The following is a 20,569-nucleotide window of genomic DNA, read 5'->3' as shown; positions in this document are numbered from 1 at the left end:
GAAGACCAGGGCTCGACATTAACGCTTGTCCAGGACAAGTGATACTTAATGTCAGACAAGTTCATCGTCTCAGTTACTTGTCCAATCAGACAAGTGCCAAAATACGCCAATATTCGGGTTACATATCAAATTTATCAGTTTATTCACATGATTTCCGAAGCATCTCACTCGACATATTGTTTTGGTGAATCGCCGGATGTTTCTATTCGGAAAGAGTGATGTGTGCATGCGCAATATTCAGACCCTCCAGGATTTCGCGATGTTGCGATTTGCAACATCAGAGCAAATTCAACCAATCCCCGCGAATTCAGGGCGGTGTTGCAATTATATCCAATCACCGCAACTTTCCCGCAAATTTGACCAATCGTTGGCGTCGTCTTGAGGTGACGTCGACAAACTACCTTCCGCCTTACTTCCGTGTATACGTTCAAGAGAAGCAGCATGTGCGAGTCAGTATTTATATAGGCTTAAATTCTGTTACTGAAAGTGTGTTATGTTTACAGTGAAGGACTGTGTGCACTTTACATTATTTTTTACTTAATACAAGAAATTAATGGATGCCAACATTTTTGCCAAGATGGTATTTTATTTTCCATTGTTTAGGCAGCTTCAGCATCATACTGTGAGATTCTGTTCAAATTGTTTTTTTTTTCTTCTATGAAGCCTGAGCCATTTATTTTATTAGTTTATAATTATTGTTTAATTTAGTCTTCAGGAGAGACTGCCTGCACACAGTACTAGTATTAATAGTTTTTTTTTTCTTACATGAAAGCTGAGGCATTTATATTATATTTTAAGGTAACTTCATGTTGTGCTATGAGGTTCTATGCACTTTAACTTTTGAACCAACAGGTGCATTTGGATAAGTAAAGCCTATTTTTCTGCATTTTTGTAGTCCTGGTAATCTTTTATATTGGTTGTTTATAGGACCATTTCTCAGTGTCTTTGTTTTTTTAATCAATAGTTTTTCAGTAATAACTTAATATTTAACATATCACTCAATTTTAATCACAAAAAAAGAAAATCGCAACAATTTCTCGCAACTTTCCCTTCGTCCCGCAATGCAATCGCAACAAAAACCTAAAAACACTGCAAATTTCATCGCAATTTTTTGGAAAACCCCCCGCAACATCAGACATTTTAGCCCGCAACAATCACAAAAAAGGCCCGCAAAATCCTGGGGGGACTGAATATTCCACTTGTGAAACCATCCAATACCGCTTCTTGTATTTGAGCTGAAAAGTAAACGGTCGTTTATGATTGGTTTTAATTGTGTCATACATGTGGATTTGTTGACATTTCTGTTGGCGGGATCATTATTCAACTGTATATTTACGTTGAGTATGTGGTAATTTCCAAATCTTTGAATTGTTGTTGGTGGTGTTCATTATAAAAATTTAGACATTTAGAAAATGTCCCTCCTGAAGTTTGGCTTCACAAAGAAGTCTAGTGAATCCGAGGCATCTGGTGCTGAAAAGAAGAGGAAACAATCACAGCAGAACTATGAAAGCAAGAGAGCGCGGAAATTTCTCAATTCTTGGAAGGATGAATTTGAATGGGTCCAAGACACCAGAGATGGAATGCAATGTTCTCTGTGCATATCGCATCCTACTTATGCTGATGTCTCGAGCAGCATGTTTAAAAGGTACAGCTTCATATAGGCGAGACATTCTAGTGTCTTATGGCAAGAGTACAAGCCACAAGCGGTGCGATGCAAATGCAACAAATGCAATAAAGATTATTGGGTTACAAATAGTTTGTGTCAGCCCTGTGATGACCCGGCGACTTGTCCAGGGTGTACCCCGCCTTTCGCCCGTAGTCAGCTGGGATAGGCTCCAGCTTGCCTGCGACCCTGTAGAAGGATAAAGCGGCTAGAGATAATGAGATGAGATGAAATAGTTTGTTTTTTTTCTCAACTATTTCTTCGGACAAGTCAACTTCACATTCGGACGAGTAAATTTCCTTTCAACTTGCCCGACAGGACAAGTGGTTTCAAAAGTTAATGTAGAGCCCTGCTGAAGACTCGTCTGTTGAGGCGCGTTGGCTATAAGCCCGTATTGAAAGAGGGTGCAGTACCAACAATTAAAGGAAAACTACAAGAAAAGGAAAGCGAGTTCAGTTGCACCAGTTCTCCCTGAGCATGAGCCGAGGGTTGTTGCTAAAACCCGGGATGGAACGGGACGTCACATATCGCTCGGGCAGTGACCTCCCCACGGTTGTTGCTAAAACCGGTGATGTCCCATCCCGTCCCGGGTTTTAGTAATTGCCTGAGCTGAGCAGTAATGGCGGAGTACTCAGTATGGAGAAAATGGAGAATGAGTGGACCAGCCGTCTGATTTCTCCGCTGGATATGCTTGCCTCAGCAGCAATATCTCACCCTTAAGTGGAAGAAGCGAATGAATGGAGAACTGAACGAACAACTGAAAGTCAGATTGTTTCAAAACAATCGACCACAAGATCGGCCTTCAAGAAGCGAGAACACAGACGGGTAAGATGCGACTCTCATTTTGATACAAGACAACAAAACACACCACCACTCTTTGTTTACCTGAATTTAGATGAATACATGTAACTTGTATTGTGTATTTAAGTTACCGGTATAAGATTATTTAATTTGTTTCAGAATGAGATTGTCTCAGTTCATCTGATTATTTAATTAGCCTTTTACGTTTTATCAGTGAAAATGCATGCATGTTGCATAAGTTATAACACCTACCCCGTTTTAATGAGAGTCAACCCACAATCAATGAAGTCAAATCAGTCTTAGTTGAGCAAGTCGGTAACGGTATTTCTTACTTTCACCATAAATTTTATTTATATGACTTTGGTCTATAGCTGTCAAAGGCCTCGGCCTTAAAACCGGTTCCCGCTGTGACGTCACGCACTCAGGGCTGGCTGGCTCAGCGGGGCAGCTCAAACGCCAACTTTGCAGTCGATTTTAACTCTCAAAAATATATTTTTATTCCCATTTATGCAGCATACAAGAGTCAAGGATAGAGATACTATCCACTCAGAAATGTATTTAAAAATAAAGGCTCTGCGTATCTCCTTCAATGACTCTCAGACACTACAGGCACTTTATAGGCTGTATCATGATTCGCATGTGAGAGGGTCGTCTCAAACGGAGAATTACATCACGAGCTACGCGTGTACACAGACACACAAAGCTGAAGCTAAGCAGTTTAAAAACTACAACTGATAGGTTGCATTGCATTAAAAATAGTGCAGGGATGAGAGTTTTCTGCTTTTCGGCGGATTTCCGCTTTTTCTGAGCGAAAATCGATATTATGCCAAATCCGTTGAGATTTTTTTTTTCATTGAGGGGGGTTGGGGTATGTTCCTTCGTGATACTCAAGCGTACGACGATGTTACATGTTTACATTTTCGCCATCTCTAGTCTCGCGGTAGAATACGTGTTATCTACAATGTAATTGGCCAAAACATCGCTGGCCAATCATAACAGTTCTTACAAGAGTGTGAGAGAGAACAAAAGCCAGTCATAACAGTTCTTACAAAAGTACCTGCATCTGTTCTATTTTATCGAAACTTGCACATGTTCATCGTCGCTGCGCTTCAAAAATACGTTTCTCTTTCGTATCGGCTTTTTTACTCAAAATGCCGAATACAATTGACAAGCGAGACGAAGCAAAGGTACGTGAAATCGATGCTGGTATAAAAAACAGACAGAGGACTGACAAGCTTTTGTCTTTGGCCAAAAGGCTGAAGAAGTCAAAATGATTAAATGAAAATGAGAAGTGACTGTGAACTATAAATAATTGTATAAAGTGTACATAGACATTATCCCATAAACTTAGCATTCGTTTGATTTAATACATTGAACATGTATATGATGGTCAGTAAATCTGAATTAATGCTGACAGTTTTGAAAACTTAAATATTTCAAAAGACTTTGAAATCATATGCAACTAATGAGGACATAGGGTGACTGACCTTTTCTCCCTAAGAAATTTTATTTAATATATGAACATTGATAATTAATAAAACTTACGTTTAATGTGAATTTAGTTTGTCATTTTTGTTGATCATAAATTATAACCATACCCTTGAATGTAGAATGTGATTTTATTTTGAATTCAAACAATACTCCTATTGATTTGAAACATATTTTCATGTAAATATATAAAAAAGACAACAGATTTTTTTATCTACTACAGCTCAGATTGCAGGAAAAGTGGTTTGTAAGGCCTTATTTTTCAAAATTTTCCTGGGGGGGTATCCCTCCCAGACCCCGGCTTCGGGCGCCATCTTGTTTTCTGCTTTTTTGGTGACCACCCACTCTCATCCCTGATAGTGGTAAAGGTCAGAATGGTTAAAGCTGGAGCTTACATGTAGAGTACTGACCATGGTGTTATTGAGTAGAAAGCAGGTCAATGCAAGTAATCACACTTACATAGAGGACGCATTAGAGCTGGACAGACGCAGGTCAAGGGTCAACTTCCCCGAGCTTTCGCCCATCTTCGGCCTCAGGATGCTGTCGGGCAGAGGCTGCTGGGAGGCGGGTTGGGCTGCCGGGTCCAAAGCGATGATGACATCAGACTCCTCAGTCTGTATTTCTCCACTTTCCTCTTCCTCCTCTTCCTCCTCTTTGATCTCATCACAGAAGTGAGCAGTCTCACCCTCGATGATGGGCTGCAGGGTCTGATTGCGTCTCTTGCTGGAAGGTGAGGCCTGAAGGAAGGAAAATAGGCAAGGGGAAAGGATAAAGAGGACAGGAACATAAAGGAAAAGGGAGGAGAAAAAAAAGAAAGACGGGGAAGGAGTAGTGGTGGGTAATTGTGGTTTCAAGTTAGCTTACATAAGATTCAAATTGCACGAGTCTACTACAAGTCTACTACAAGTCGCCCGATGGAGTTTTTCCTTGCCACCGTCGCGCTCATTGGGGATAGATTAGCGATAAAATTAGCTCATATTTTAAGTCATTCAAATTCTGTAAAGCTGCTTTGCGACAATGTTAAGCGCTGTACAAATAAACTTGACTACTGTACTAAAGCAAAACTTGCACACACCTGAATTTCTATTTTTTGTCTCTCTTGTAAATTAATTTGAACTTTCACTTATTCACTGAGAACTATTTTAATGCACATATACCTGTAAATACTGTAAATCTAAATTCTAAACAATGTCACACTGTACACAAAACTCCCAGTGATTTTAATGTACGTGTTTATTCAAATAAATAAGGCCTTACAATAATGGGCGTGATGCTGACACGGGTGAGCATCTGTTTTACCAGCCGGTATCGGTCGTATAACGGTTTGGCAATCAAGCGTTCTTCACGTGTGACCTGGAATACATACACAAATCAGCACTGGCCTGGAGCGCGCACACACTACTCAAACACTATTTGCAAGTTTTATATCTGTCCATCCTGGTATGTGTACAAGTGTGATACAGTTGACACTTACAGGACGACCATGCAGTCCTTCATAATACAGTAAGTTCTTTTGCAGCACCGTCTTCTCACAAGTGAGCTGCTCCTTGGTCATTTTCTGTCCAGAGGAACAAATATCCATTAACTTTACATATTATATACCCTTTATCCTGCTATGCTCATGTCAGATTTCTTAATTAATATCCATTTTGCACAAAAGCTTTCTAAAAGATATTGTGACTATAGCTTTCAGAGTCACTGCAACATAAACCATCCAAGTGTGGAAAAGGTTGGTGCTGCTGTCTGCAGCTAGCAGAGGATCATCAATATTCCACGAATGACATCATGCTAAATCAGGCTTGTAGTACTAGAGTCCAGGACTCGAGTCCAACTTGTGCCCTAATTTTAAAGACTCGTGACTCGACTTGGACTTGAGCACTGATGACTTGGAGTTGTGCATAAACTGCATTCGGACTCGTAAATTGGAGATGAGGACTCGGTGGTTTTTTCTTTATTTTTTGTAACATGCCATAATAATTTGCCCCAAGATATTTATATCTACATTAATTTTTGTATTAATTTTGTGCAACCGTGTCACACCTGCGCGCCTTAGCGCATGCATCAGGTAAACGACTCGCACCTGCACAGGATTAAGGCGCGATCAGTGCGCCTATATAAAAACTGTGAAAACACACTTACTTTGCGAAGTATTGAGTTGCGTTGCTGACACATTACCAAGCCTTAATTCCTTATTTCTTACTTAATATCCATTTTGCACAAAAACTTTCTAAAAGATATTGTGACTATAGCTTTCAGAGTCACTGCAACATAAACCATCCAAGTGTGGAAAAGGTTGGTGCTGCTGTCTGCAGCTAGCAGAGGATCATCAATATTCCATGAATGACATCATGCTAAATCAGGCTTGTAGTACTAGAGTCCAGGACTTGAGTCCAACTTGTGCCCTAATTTTAAGGACTCGTGACTTGACTTGGACTTGAGCACTGATGACTTGGAGTTGTGCATTAACTGCATTCAGACTCGTAAATTGGAGACGAGGACTCATGGTTTTCTCTTTTTTTGTAACATGCCATTATAATTTGCTATAAGATATTTATATCTACATTAATTTTTGTATTAATTTTGTGCAACAGTGTCACACCTGCGCGCCTTAGCACATGCATCAGGTAAACGACTCGCACCTGCACAGGATTAAGGCGCAATCAGCGCGCCTATATAAAAACTGTGAAAACACACTTACTTTGCGAAGTATTGAGTTGCGTTGCTGACACATTACCAAGCCTTATTTCCTTGTTTGCTTTCCTGATCCCTGATTTCCTGTTTCTCGTCTTTGATTCTGCCGAGTCTACAATAGCCTGTTTGTGCCTCGCTCGACCTCTTGCCGGTTTCATCGTTTTACGATTTTGCCTGCCGTTCTGGATTGTTTACCTGTCTTCACTTGTATTAATAAACACACCTTCTGCACTTACACCCGTCTCCCAACCATCTCTGACAGAATACTTCGCATATTCCCTGACAAAGAGAAGCACATTCACCTGTTTAGGAACAAACTAATGTTAATGGTGCTAAAACAGCCACCGTCAAATGGTGCGGTTGGAGTCTTGTTCTCGGACTCGACTTGGATCAATAGTGGACTCGACTCAATTTTTTTTTTAAAAAATGACTTGGACTCGAACACTGGTGACTCGAGACTGGACTCAGACTCCAGGTTTAGTGACTCAATTACAACACTGTGCTAAATTAACCTCATGAGCTTTTATAAGCTCTTAGCCATACTGGTTAAAGTACAGCTAAAACTGGTAGAGGACAGAGCTGAAAGCTACTACTGGAATCAAAACATATGAGAGGAATCGCTACAGCTATACTGACTCTGATGTCCTCGGGCCAGCCGTCCTCCTCTCTCTTGGTTCTTAGATGTTGCTCAATGAGCTGAAGCGTCTCTTCGTGGGTGGGCCGGTACTCCAGTCCCTCACCCTCTCTCTCAGCAAGGCTCTCAGCAGTCGGTTGTTCCAACGTGGAACCGAAGCTCTTAGGCAGTGTGTTGCTGCGTGGGCGTGTCTGTGGGGTCAGCTCGCTCTCTGCCTTGTGTTTGGCATCTGCGCAAACACATACACACACAGACCGAAAGAGAAAGAGATGTTAGGGATATTATTAGAAAGCGTGTAGGCTGCCACAAAAAGCAAGCAATAGTATGTGTTCACAAAAAAAAAAAAAAAGTCAACTTAAGATCACCTCAGATAGATTTGATGTTCAAAGTTTGCTTCTTCTGCTTGCACTGAAGCTAATATGCTAAAAACACCGAACCTTTTTTTCATAAATACATGAAATGTAATCTAGAATGTATATTTGCACAAAGCTGAACACCAAACATGTCTTGAATGATCAACTATTTGGGGAAAAGGGGGGAAAAAAAGTGCAAATTTACTTTAACATTTAAGTCAGCATTTAATGCAACTTTTCAGTTTGTCTACACAATGAGGAATACTACATTAAACCCAGCATGTACTTTAGGCAGATATATAAAACAAAAGGTACAGAGGGAACAGGCTGCTTATAGAATATCACAGAGGTGCAGAGACCAATACAACCACCCCCTCCCTTTAAAAAGGACACAACGAAAACACAAAAACCATAAGACAAAAAGAACTCTACACTGGACTAAAAACTTGACATATGGCTGAGAGTCCACCCATGGGGGAATGGTTCTACAAGGCCGCAGTCAGACAAAACCAAGGAAAGAGGACAGGAGAAAGGACCACAAAATAGCTCTTATGTCTACTTACTGCTGCTTGAGAGTACTTACATAAGTGGGGTGTCTGTCTAGAGACAGTGAGGGGGCGTGACTGTGTAAAATAGGGTGTGTTCAGAGCGGAGGAGTAGTGGCGTCTGTGCAAGTGAAGCACTGCCTGGTGCCTCAGGGAAGCTTTGGGTAAGAGGTGCTGTCGTCCTGCTGATCAGGTCATCCAGGGGAGTTTAGTTAAAGAGAGAGAAAAACTTATTCGGCAGTGCACCTCTGAGGGGGCGTCACATGGTAATGGAGAATGAAAAGGGTGGCGGCCAATCAGAATCGACCAACATGTGAGAGTGGGTGGGGGGTACCATGTGACATGGAGCAGTGATGGGGAGACCTCTCGGTTTTGAGGGTCACACTGTCCATTAGTAAGCTAATGTTAATCACTGAGGACCAACTCAAGACCCAGGCACCCCCGCTGGTCACTCACTCAGGGCTTACCTTTAAGCTGTTTACGGATTTTGGTGAGGTCGGTCATCCACTTCAAGACTTTGGGATTAGCTGCCTTGTCAGCATGAGATGGCTGAAAATGAAAGACGTGCGTTTTAAACAATCTTTGGGCTAGCAACACTAAAAGAATACTGTGTATGATACAACTGCGACGTTTTTCCTTTATAAAAGAAAACCTGCTGACTTAAAACTCAACTGTAATGGATGTCTAGGAGCAACTGTTGGGGCAATCAACAAACATTGATGTGAAAAACCATTTTTGTAGAATGCTTTATGTAGGTGTTGACAAATCTGTATCACTCATTTTTAAATGTTATTTTTTTGACCAATAAAAAAAAAAAAAGTACACGTTTGTGTTACCAAAATAAACACCAAAGTGTCTCAGTTCCATCGGATTGTGCAGCTAAGCACAAGTAATCAGAAATTTTCAATTTATATTTTATAGCCACATTTTAAAGGAACAGTCCACCGTACTTCCATAATGAAATATGCTCTTATCTGAATTGAGACAAGCTGATCCGTACCTCTCCGAGCTTTGCGCGACCTCCCAGTCAGTCAGACGCAGTCAGACGCGCTGTCACTCCTGTTAGCAATGTAGCTAGGCTCAGCATGGCCAATGGTATTTTTTGGGGTTGTAGTTAGACGCGACCAAACTCTTCCACGTTTTTCCTGTTTACATAGGTTTATATGACCAGTGACATGAAACAAGTTCAGTTACACAAATTGAAACGTAGCGATTTTCTATGCTATGGAAAGTGCGCACTATAATGACAGGCGTACTAACACCTTCTGCGCGCTTCGGCAGCGCATTGATACGGAGCTCAGATATCAATGTGCTGCCGAAGCGCGCAGAAGGTGTTAGTACGCCTGTCATTATAGTGCGGACTTTCCATAGCATAGAAAATCACCACGTTTCAATTTGTGTAACTGAACTTGTTTCACATCACTGGTCATATAAACCTATGTAAACAGGAAAAACGCGGAAGAGTTTGGTCGCGTCTAACTACAGCCCCAAAAAATACCATTGGCCATGCTGAGCCTAGCTACATTGCTAACAGGAGTGACAGCGCGTCTGACTGCGTCTGACTGACTGGGAGGTCACGCAAAGCTCGGAGAGGTACGGAGCAGCTCGTCTCAATTCAGATAAGAGCATATTTCATTATGGAAATACGGTGGACTGTTCCTTTAAAGCTTTAATTTAACAACTGCTTTAATTTTTCCACTGTAAGTGAACACTGTTTCCTATTCCTATACTAGTACAGAAAGACTCATTATGCAGAAAGACGATATTATTTGTCCATGGTTATCTCAAACAACATATACGCCTAAACAGTTAAAAGGATTAAAAGGGAAATTGACAGTATTATAGGAAGCAATGCCAACCATGTAGTTCTTGTCTTTTTCAAACTGCTCTTCAAAATGCTTGATCTTTTTCTTGAGGTTCTGGAGTTTTTTAGTAAGCTGCTGACAGACACCGTCACCCTTTGAACTCTCCTTGGAGCTGAAGGAGGCCCGGCGAGGCCTAGAAAAGAACGGTGGAAAAGACAGATAAGCCACATTGCAACAACTCTAAACTCATGTCTTGTATCAAAATAATGAGGGTTGTCCATGAATCCCTTCACCTTCCACAGGACAGTGCTTTAGTTGAAGATGTGGCATCAGAATCCTGCTGCAGGAAGCGCTGACTGTGACCGAAATCCAGGAAGTGACGTGCCAGTAATGGCTGCGCATCTTCCCCGAGAGGCAGCGGCAACATGCGGCCTGCCAGCGGGGACAACTGCGCTTCTCCAGACTCACTCTCCTCCTGCCATGACATGAACACTGGAACGGGATCTACAACACACATGCACACATTCAGGGTCACTTAAAATAAATAGCGATTCTCAGAAGAATCACAAGAGACAAAGTTTGGCGTTGAGGACCAGCACCCAGAACCCTGAGTCAGGTGAGGTTTTAGGGATCTGCTGCAGCATTTAGTAAGGTATAGGGACCAGGGGATTTAGCTGGATAACAGACGACCCACTGACCGTACTGCGCACTGGATACCCAATGATGGGGAAAGAAACAGTCAGGGGCAGGATGGGGATTCCAGCACAGACTCACACAATCGGGGCATTTTCACACTCGGCCCAGGATTGACCGTGGACTCATTTGGGGGGGGGGAAAGAGCTTCATCGTTGCAGGTTTGTTTCTCACACACAAACCTCTTTCAAAAAAGCGCATATTGAATCGACTGTGTAAGCTCACATCACACCTGAGGTCCATGACACCTTTGCAGCATGCAAGAAAATGGGTACATTCCTTTATTGTCATCATTAAAGCTTAATGCTATACGTTTGCTCATTACTTGTCAAGCGATAATGGTAAAGACTTTCAGTGAAAGCTGTTCACTTAGTAACTCAACATTTCTATGCATAGCTGCCAACATTCCGAAATTGTAAATAGTAATACAAGGTTGGGTACTGAGTCTTGTTGGGGGGTCGGGGCCCCCCTGCCGCCAAAGCTTTCTAGCAAAACTACCCTGAAAAATCACACTAAAACAAAATAGTTTGACAAAACTTATTCTACAAACTAAACTATCATCTTACATTAATTTGCAAAGTTCTTTTCAACAATGCATGGAAATAGTCAGTGAATCAGGCAAAAACTTCAAACAATGCAATTGGCACATATAACTTTTGACAAAGTACACATTAGAGAAATAGACTAGAGCTTACTCAGTCAACAATTGATGTTATTGCACCACATAAATGTCTCACCGACATGGAGCACAAAACGCGTAGTGATCGCCCTTACTTGACTTCGAAATGAAGGGAAACTCCTCTCGGTACGAGTCCTTGAAACGCTGGCCCTTCCCCTTAGGTGGGGTTTACATTAGACCATATCAGCGGATCATCAGATTAACGTTTTTAAAACGATTAGTGTGCACACAGCAACACCAATACACGATTTGCGTGCACACAGCAACACCAATACACGGATACGCTCGGCTCCGCAGGCATCCTGCGCTCCAAATCACTCCGCCCTGAACAGCTCACAGAGCGCGCGAGTGTAGTGCACAAGCAGTGATTCGGGACTGAGCCGCTGTGTGTGTGATCTCAGCGCATATCACTTACCACTTGCAAGTGGAAGGATGGCAAGCCTAAAGACCATCATAACTACACAATGGGCAGTATTTGCATCAGTATTTGCAGTATTTTCATACTTTTATACTCTTTAATGAAAGGTGATACAAGGCGGAAGTCCGCGCCGTTTTTCAGCAGTCGCGTCACATGACCAACGCCAGCGAATCAGGAAGGTGGATGTCACAGTGACGTTGTCCAATGACGATGCCAGCTAGAGCTCAGCACAGCGTATCCGCGTATTCTGAATGTTTACACAGCACCGGAGCGGACACGATCTGGATTGAATACGTGGACCCTGGAGGATTCCCGTTTCCTGGCGTTTCCAGGCGGTTTAATGTAAACGGACAGTGCATCCGCGAAGAAAACGAGACAGATACGGTCTAATGTAAACTTGGCCTTAGCCATGCTTTCTTTAGAGATTAGTACTACGCTACATCTTCATAACAAAAGCTTGAAACGCCATGCTTTGTTCAGAAACTTCGTGAACAAAGGCCAGACGATAGCGTGCCATGGATGATCTAATAGCATCATTGATTGGCTGAGAGAACAAGCAATAGCCAATGAAATTTGGCATAGTATCTGCCGCTTGGAACGAAGCAGTGTTTTATCAAATACGAATCCCACCGGTGATAGACTTTGAAAATGACCCATGAAAATTGGCAAAATCGTATTTTATTGTAGTAAATTCGTATTTTCGTAATCAAAACGACAAATCATAATAAATACGATTTATTCGTAGTAGTTGGCAGCTATGTCTATAAGTTGTCGTCACTCGAGTTTTAAATGCTCCTATCCAGCTGCAGCACTTTTTTTTTTTTTAAGTTGGGAGAAAAGGTTACAAAGCTTAGGATTTCTGTCACTTCTTTGCCACAGTGAAATTTAAAACGGTGAAATAAGATGACAAGCGGAAGTAATACGACCATCACGTTATTCAACGCTTGCCCTCAGTAGAGGATCACATTTCACACATGGTGCAGACCACACACACACACACACAAGTTCATTACCCCAGACTATTGATTTTAAGTGGAGACTGTTATTTGAACCATGCTTAGGCACAAAAACGTTCACACTTCTCCAAAGCCTCTGTATCACAAGTCTGGAACTAGATAGAACTCGACACCAACGGTGTCGATGGGGATGCCTCCGCCTGGTAGACTACACGCCTTATTAAGTTGTGATTTGGGGATGGACATTTGACCTCACAGTAATCTTGACCTGCAACCTTTTAACCTCAAGATCTAAATCAGTTCATGTTTGTCCCAAAGTGCGCAAATGGTGAAAGTTTGACGAAATTCCTTTCATTTGCCTTGGAGATAGATATTGTGTTCACAAGGTTTTCGGACAGACATTTGACCTCACAGTGACCTTGACCTTAGACCTCTTGATCTCAAAATCTAATCATTTCCATCCTTGTCCCAAAGTGCACAAATGGTGAAAGTTTGGTGAAATTCCTTTCATTAGTCTTTGAGACATGGTGTTCACAAAGTTTGGGGATGGACAGTCGACCTCACAGTAATCTTGACCTGTGACCTTTTAACCTCAAAATCTAATCAGTTCATGTTTGTCCCCAAATGGTGAAAGTTTGACGAAATTCCTTTCATTTGCCTTGGAGATACTGTGTTCACAAGGTTTTCGGACAGACATTCGACCTCACAATGACCTTAACCTTAGACCTTTTAACCTCAAAATCTAATCAGTTCATGTTTGTCCCAAAGCGCACAAATGGTGAAAGTTTGGCGAAATTCCTTTCACTAGCCTTTGAGATATCGTATTCACAAGGTTTCGGGACGGACGGACGGACAACCCGAAAACATAATGCCTCCTGGTGGAGGCATAAAAAGAAAAAGAAGTGTGAAAATGCCCTTTAATTACACTCAAACACAAAGTCAGCAAAAGGAAAATTGTGAGGAAACTCAGTGCTACTAAATCAGTTGCAACACAGGGCTTCAACCACTGCTGTGTAGCACCGGGTGCAGCAAAGCATGCCAACACGATCACACTGGCGGGCAGGGTCTAGAAAGGGATTCCATCCCCTACAGCCAAAGAGGCCAGAGTGTCTATGAAGCAAAAGAATGTACTGGAGCGCAGCCCACTGCTATGGAAACTTAGCCATTCCACTCAACATTTTCCATGTCCGAGACAGGTGATTCATTAGGGGAAAGCTGTTGCGTTTGCAGAGTCTAGAATAAGGCCAGCGGGAGACAGCCATACTAACTGGGTGTGAGGGGGAGTGGAGGGACACAAGTTAGTCAAGATCTCAAAGGGGTGATTAGCAGAGACGCTCGTTATACAGGGTAACACAACAATGGCTATCAAGCTAATACTTACCATGCCCTTCTTTCTGCAGGTGCATACATGTGAAGTCTATGAGGGGGAAAGTGTAGGGGCATGAGGCTGACCAGACATGGGTGAAGGACAGAGGAGACAGACGGACAGAAAAGAAGAGACACAGACAGATAGCAAAGAAGATGGTGGTGAGCTTTATGTTTTGCCATCCATCACCACTGGACCATACAATGATAAGGAGGTGAAAATGAGTTATGACTAGTTAGCTTTCAAGTTTCAGTAGGCGTACACTGCCCCTGAGCCAGGCTAATACTGTAAAGAAAAAAAACCCAATGCAGGGACATGTTTGTAAGGGCAGTTAATAATTGACTCTTTAGAAGTGGGTTTCTCCTATTAACCTTTCATTAACAGTTGATTTATTAAACCTATATACCTGCTTTTACTTCATTTATCAAGGACATAAGGGGTCACCACCTTATATGCCCGTCAGACGAGCAAGCACAGAACAAGCTGATATAATTGCATGATCACATGTAAACCGAAACACGCTTTAAAGCATGTCTCTCTGTGCTGGGCATGAATTTGCAGAAGTGCAGTGCTTGCGTCAAACCCTGTTTTCCATACAAGAATTTATCATCAGTCAAAGTGATCAGGTGATGCAAAGTAGGACATTAGAAAGTACTCATGAACAACGCAAGCGGATTTACCTTCCCGCTCTCCATCATGGACGACGGAGTTGGACTGAAGTTGATGGGCCACCAGGTTGGGCTGCTCTCTGCTTTCTGTGTTGGCGTTCAGATCACACACATCTGCAGCAGACTCCTACAAATAAATAAATAAGTAAAGGAGAGCTGCATCAGGTTAACTTTTGGGCCAGGCATCAGCATTGGCGTAAACATACTCTCTGGCAGTATACTCACACAGGTGGCAACATCAATCCGCTCCATATGATCGCAATCTGGGTACATTTGTTGCCTATATAAAGAAAGAAAACGTGATTGGAAAAACAGTTCAGTTGCTGTTAATCTACATTCTGTATTGTAGTCAGAGTGAAGCCTCTAAATATGCTCACAGAGGGGTCTATTAAATAGCTGAAATATAAACAAAGCTACAGGAGATTCTCACAGTACACAATCCCAGTTATTATTATACATACGGGCCACTTTTTCCATGGAATAAAAACATGCATTCTATTCCCTTCTTGTGGGTTTATTGATGGCATGCAATATTAAATCATATCGCTTATCCTACATGTATTACGCCGCTCTCTCCAAGGGCACATGAGCGTGCAATATTGCACGTTGTCAAGACAACATGACGGCACACAGAGCTCATGCGAAGATCTAGTGACAAAACTTTCGTGCTGTGCATGCGCAGAATCATTTCTTTGTTGGTCGGGAAAGAGAGAAGATGAGGCTAATCCAGTGCTAAATTTAAGCACTAAATTAAAAAAAACCCCTGAAAACTGCAACTGAAGATGCGCTGAACACCCGAAAGGCTGGAAAAGAGATAAGTCGGAGATGTAAAACTTCTGCGCTAGCGAGTGACTGACCGTTTGTAAAGAAACATGGCCTCCAGGTTTGCTTCGTTAAAAGGGTAAGATTTTGAGAGAATTTTGGCTGCTGGGTCACTCTGTTGCGTGTAGCTGTCGAAGTTGATTTTAAAAGTAAGTAAATTACACAGGGAAAATAATTATATTTGGCTTGACTGTGCTAGCACTAGACCGCCAAGAATGTAACTGGACTGCCACGCTAACAGCACAGAGTCATGGGTAAGCTCGCACTGGCCTTAGAGAACGCTTATAAGAAGAGTGTTTGTATTAGGCATGTTAACCGATGACCGTTTGACCGAATCAACATCAACCGGTTAATTTTTTTTTGGTTGTCGGTTAAAAAAAAAAAAATCAATCGTTTTAAAGCTGCCGATTTTGGAGCGGAGAACCTGGAATTCTGTGTTGTAAACGCTTGGGGCATGCCATGCGGTGTAAGGACGACAGCTGACAAATCAGAAACACCCATTCAGTCATGTCCCGCCCTCCCACCCCAGTTGAAGACAGCTGCTACTCGGTGAAAGAAAAGTGTAGACACAGGCTTTTTAGCTTACAAATTACTACTGTTTTTTTTTTAAATTATTATTAGAAGGCACATCGAGTTTAGTCCTGCCTTAGCCAGTGCATTCTGAAAGTATGTTTCGGTCTGTAGCCAACAATGCATGTTATTGCAGATCATATCTCTCCACACAAACTAAAGGCGCAGATGCCGACTTTTGGAGGGAAGGGGAGAGGATGAAATGACGGCGGTGTCTGGAGGGGGAGTGACAAACGCAGCTTTTATGTCTGTGAGCCAAGTCGGTGACGGCTTCAGAGCAACTTCAATACCATGCAGTAATGGCGTGTTGATATAGCTAATTAATTAGATTACCTGGCGTTATAACAGCCTTTATTTTAACGCCGTTATTCCCATCACTGAATGTTATGTACTTCTTCTAGCACTTGACTATTTTCAATGCCATCATGGCCAACTGAAACTGTCTCTAAGCTGGAGCCATTTGTCCTCCGCTCCAATACAAACCCCTCGACATCAGTGCCGTGTTTGACTAAATGTTTCGCGCTGTAGAAAAGGTAATGTGAGTGGAGGGCAGCGACTGGGACTGAACGTGCGGATGCTCGCGGTTAGATTTAGAATAGATTCTAATAATTCCAATTCTAGAATTTTAAACAGGGATGCAAACGGTGCGCCTTTTGGCGGATGCCGCCTTTTTCACGGCTGAATCGCGCAGATCCGATTTTTTTTTAGGGGGGGCGTTGGAGTGTCTGAATAATTTCATCAGAGTAAATTCTGTATTAAAATTACTAAATAAGCAAATGCCGTTACAGTCCATGAAACATAGGAAGTATAAGAAGAAAACAGTAAATCAGAAAGCTGCGCACATTTGCGCAGCTTCCGCGAAAACGTGCGCAACTTTCTGATTTACTGTTTTCTTCTCATACTTCCTATGTTTCATGGACTGTAACGGCATTTGCTTATTTAGTAATTTTAATACAGAATTTACTCTGATGAAATTATTCAGACACTCCAACGCCCCCCCTCCCCCCCCAAAAATCGGATCTGTACGATTCAGCCGTGAAAAAGGCGGCATCCGCCAAAAGGTGAGCCGTTTGCATCCCTGTTTAAACTCATAGGTTAACCAGGGATGAGAGTGGGTGGTCATCAAAAAAGCAGAAAACAAGATGCCCCCCCGGAAAATTTTGAAAAATAAGGCCTTACAAACCACTTGTCCTGCAATCTGAGCTGTAGTAGATAAAAAAATATATATATCTGTTGTCTTTATATATTTATATGAAAATATGTTTCAAATCAATAGGAGTATTGTTTGAATTCAAGATAAAATCACATTCTACATTCAAGGGTATGGTTATAATTCATGATCAACAAAAACGACAAACTAAATTCACATTAAACTTAAGTTTTATTAATTATCAAAATGTTCATATATTAAATAAAATTTTAGGGTGACTGACCTTTTCTCCCTATGTCCTCATTAGTTGCATATGATTTCAAGAAGTCTTTTGAAATATTTAAGTTTTCAAAACTGTCAGCATTAATTCAGATTTACTGACTACATCATATACATGTTCAATGTACTAAATCAAACGAATGCTAAGTTTATGGGATAATGTCTATGTACACTTTATACAATTATTTATAGTTCACAGTCACTTCTCATTTTCATTTGATCATTTCGACTTCTTCAGCTTTTTGGCCAAAGACAAAAGCTTGTCAGTCCTCTCTCTGTTTTTTATACCAGCATTGATTTCACGTACCTTTGCTTCGTCTCGCTTGTCAATTGTATTCGGCATTTTGAGTAAAAAAGCCGATACGAAAGAGAAACATATTTTTGAAGAGCAGCGACGATGAACATGTGCAAGTTTCGATAAAATAGAACAGATGCGGGTACTTTTGTAAGAACTGTTATGATTGGCTTTTGTTCTCTCCCACACTCTTGTAAGAACTGTTATGATTGGCTATCATGCTCTCGCCAGCGATGTTTTGGCCAATTACATTGTAGATAACACGTATTCTACCGCGAGACTTAGCAAGACTAAAGATGGCGAAAATGTAAACATGTAACATCATCGTAGGAATGAATTACGCTTGAGTATCACGAAGGAACATACCACAACCCCCCTCAATAAATGGAAAAAAAAAATCTCAACGAATTTGGCATAATATAAAAAAGGTTGATTTTTACTCAGAAAAAGCGGAAATCCGCCGAAAAGTGGAAAACACTCATCCCTGGTTAACCGACTTTAACCGGCTAATGAGGCTCGGTGGTCGGTCAAGATTTTTTTTTTTTTAGTTTTCACCATCCCTAGTTTGTCTAATAATAATAATAATAATAATAGCTTTGAGTGGTATATCGGATATATTCCATTCAGCTAGCATGATACTGAACTCGTCTACGACTCATTCAATATCATGCTAGCTGAATGGAATATATCTGATATACCACTCAAAGCCAGCCAAATATTATTTAAATAAAGTGTATAATTCCGCATCAAATATACCAACACTGCATATTTTCTTTTAAAATTAAAGACTGTGCCCAAGTTACACCAGACTTTCTCAAAAGTCGCCAAATCTAAATCTGCGTTCCCTCTCCAACAGTTCAAAACTAACCTTGGAGTTGTCTTAATATTGTTCTCGGCATCTACGAGGGCCTCTGTGTCGAGGTCCATTCTCAGATTTTCATCTGGCACAAGGCCACTCGGCTGGGAACCTTGAAATACCTGGGGGCAAAAGAAATAGGATTCTGTTTTATGTATAAACACAACACATTACTGTGTAGTTTTCTGCAAGCTAAAGCAGGAACAGTACTGAAGTGCTTGGGTGACTATGTGAACAAAAAGTCTTGAAACCTATCAAGGTTAACTAGTGATAAGAAAAATACATGGTGTTATTTCTCTGTATACGTGTACGCCTGTGGTGCCAGAAGAAGGCCTCTGATTTGAGGTTGGCAAAGCAGACAAAAAAAAAAGGCAGTAGTGCTCATTGTGGCCTGCTAGGAACAGTATCTACTTGTTTATTCAAAAAAAAAAAAACAGCACGTTCTCTGTACTGGAGGTCAGAATGTGGAACACCACCACTGTTGTGTACTGAAACAAGTCTAAAACTTCCTGAAAACTGAAAGCACAACTTGTACTTGTGAGATCCTGTGAAAATGCAACAATGCTTTATATCTAGAGCTCTTCTTAAACAGATCTGAGTGCCCAACTATTATTTTGCTGTGAGAAAAAGCCGTGGCTTGGTGGAAGAGCAAAGACAAGGACGGACACACACACACACACAGGCTGACAAACCTCTTCATCTTCTCCACACTGGTCGGGACCTACAGGAGAAGGCGAGCCAGCATTAGTCTTCTCTTCTCCTCTGTGCTCTTCGGCACCTGCAGTCTTCTCACTTGTGCAGTCCCTGTGGAGGTCAACACGTCAGAGCCAAACACACATCAGAAACCTGATACTAGCACAGCTTCCTGCCCATATAGCTCCAAATACACTCTTACATAGAAAAAGGGTTTGCTAGAGTGTGCTATAATCGTGTGGCTGTATACACTCACCCCAGGCCAGCTTGGCAGGATGAGCCTTGGCTCTCATAGTTGCTGAGATCTTGATCAATGGAACTCTGCAGATCCATAAAGTGCTGCTCCACGGCAGCTCGGATGGTTCTCTGGAGGATACTGCAGACACACGAACACAAATTACTTAAGATGACTTGAATGTATAATACAGTGCTGCTAAATGCTCAATTCTGATTGGTCAGAAGGTTGATTAATTTTCTAGAACAGCACAGCACTAAAAGAGTACCAGCTAACAGGGTCTTATATGTGGATGCTCCACATAAACACATTATTAAAAAAAAATGTAATTATTGATATGATGCGTTTTCTCTGAGAAGACCTTTATTTAGCATTTTCAGAAGGAGTCTCCAGGGTCAGTACTTTGTAACCGTCAGAGGTAATATAATGTTTTCAGATTAAAAAAAAAAAAAAAGTCTTTGGGTCAGACAGCTTTGCATTCCCCCCCCCCAACAGACAGAAAGGTGCAACAGGACCTAACTTGTTTTACCAACGTTCCACAACAAAAACAAACTATAAGCGAATATAAAGTAAGACGTATTGTTTGCTAATTAAAAACTGTAAATCTTGGACAGATTTCTGTGGTACAAAAGACAAAACAAAAACATTTTAGGACATGCGTGTTTGTTTTCTTGAAAGAAATAAAGTATAAACCACAATAAATCGCAGAAAGAAAGTAATGACATATTAATTTAACCCTACTGACCTAACGCTGCTAACTCAAGGAAATTGTGTTTCAGTAGATTCATGGAACTGAACGCGGAACATGACCACGATTATAATATCTTTCGTCCAATGACGTGGAACAAAAAAATTTGCCATAACCTGTAAAGAGCACAGTTTTACATTTAGGCCAGTACATTCAGTTCC

At 41.4% G+C, this 20,569-nt stretch overlaps 1 protein-coding gene across 7 annotated transcripts in view; it reads right to left on the bottom strand.

Moving 5' to 3' along the window:
• Window positions 1–20,569, bottom strand: part of fam13b (family with sequence similarity 13 member B) — a 79,033-nt gene that overhangs the window by 11,192 nt on the left and 47,272 nt on the right. Inside the window, exons 9-22 of one of the 7 annotated variants that reach the window (XM_060928049.1) lie at window positions 19,682–19,801; window positions 19,425–19,536; window positions 18,745–18,854; window positions 14,986–15,040; window positions 14,773–14,887; window positions 14,108–14,173; window positions 10,274–10,484; window positions 10,035–10,173; window positions 8,643–8,724; window positions 8,214–8,360; window positions 7,280–7,506; window positions 5,427–5,510; window positions 5,210–5,305; window positions 4,412–4,689 (exon numbers count right to left, since the gene is read on the bottom strand). In XM_060928049.1, coding sequence (XP_060784032.1) covers window positions 4,412–4,689; window positions 5,210–5,305; window positions 5,427–5,510; window positions 7,280–7,506; window positions 8,214–8,360; window positions 8,643–8,724; window positions 10,035–10,173; window positions 10,274–10,484; window positions 14,108–14,173; window positions 14,773–14,887; window positions 14,986–15,040; window positions 18,745–18,854; window positions 19,425–19,536; window positions 19,682–19,801 — 1,842 coding nt within the window. The remainder of the gene's footprint in view (window positions 1–4,411; window positions 4,690–5,209; window positions 5,306–5,426; window positions 5,511–7,279; window positions 7,507–8,213; window positions 8,361–8,642; window positions 8,725–10,034; window positions 10,174–10,273; window positions 10,485–14,107; window positions 14,174–14,772; window positions 14,888–14,985; window positions 15,041–18,744; window positions 18,855–19,424; window positions 19,537–19,681; window positions 19,802–20,569) is intronic. The other 6 variants (XM_060928050.1, XM_060928052.1, XM_060928053.1 and 3 more) reach the window with 6 other exon arrangements.

This window comes from Neoarius graeffei, chromosome 8 (genome assembly GCF_027579695.1).
Source record: "Neoarius graeffei isolate fNeoGra1 chromosome 8, fNeoGra1.pri, whole genome shotgun sequence".
Lineage (NCBI taxonomy): Eukaryota > Metazoa > Chordata > Actinopteri > Siluriformes > Ariidae > Neoarius > Neoarius graeffei.
This window is presented reverse-complemented; position numbering and strand designations above follow the sequence as displayed.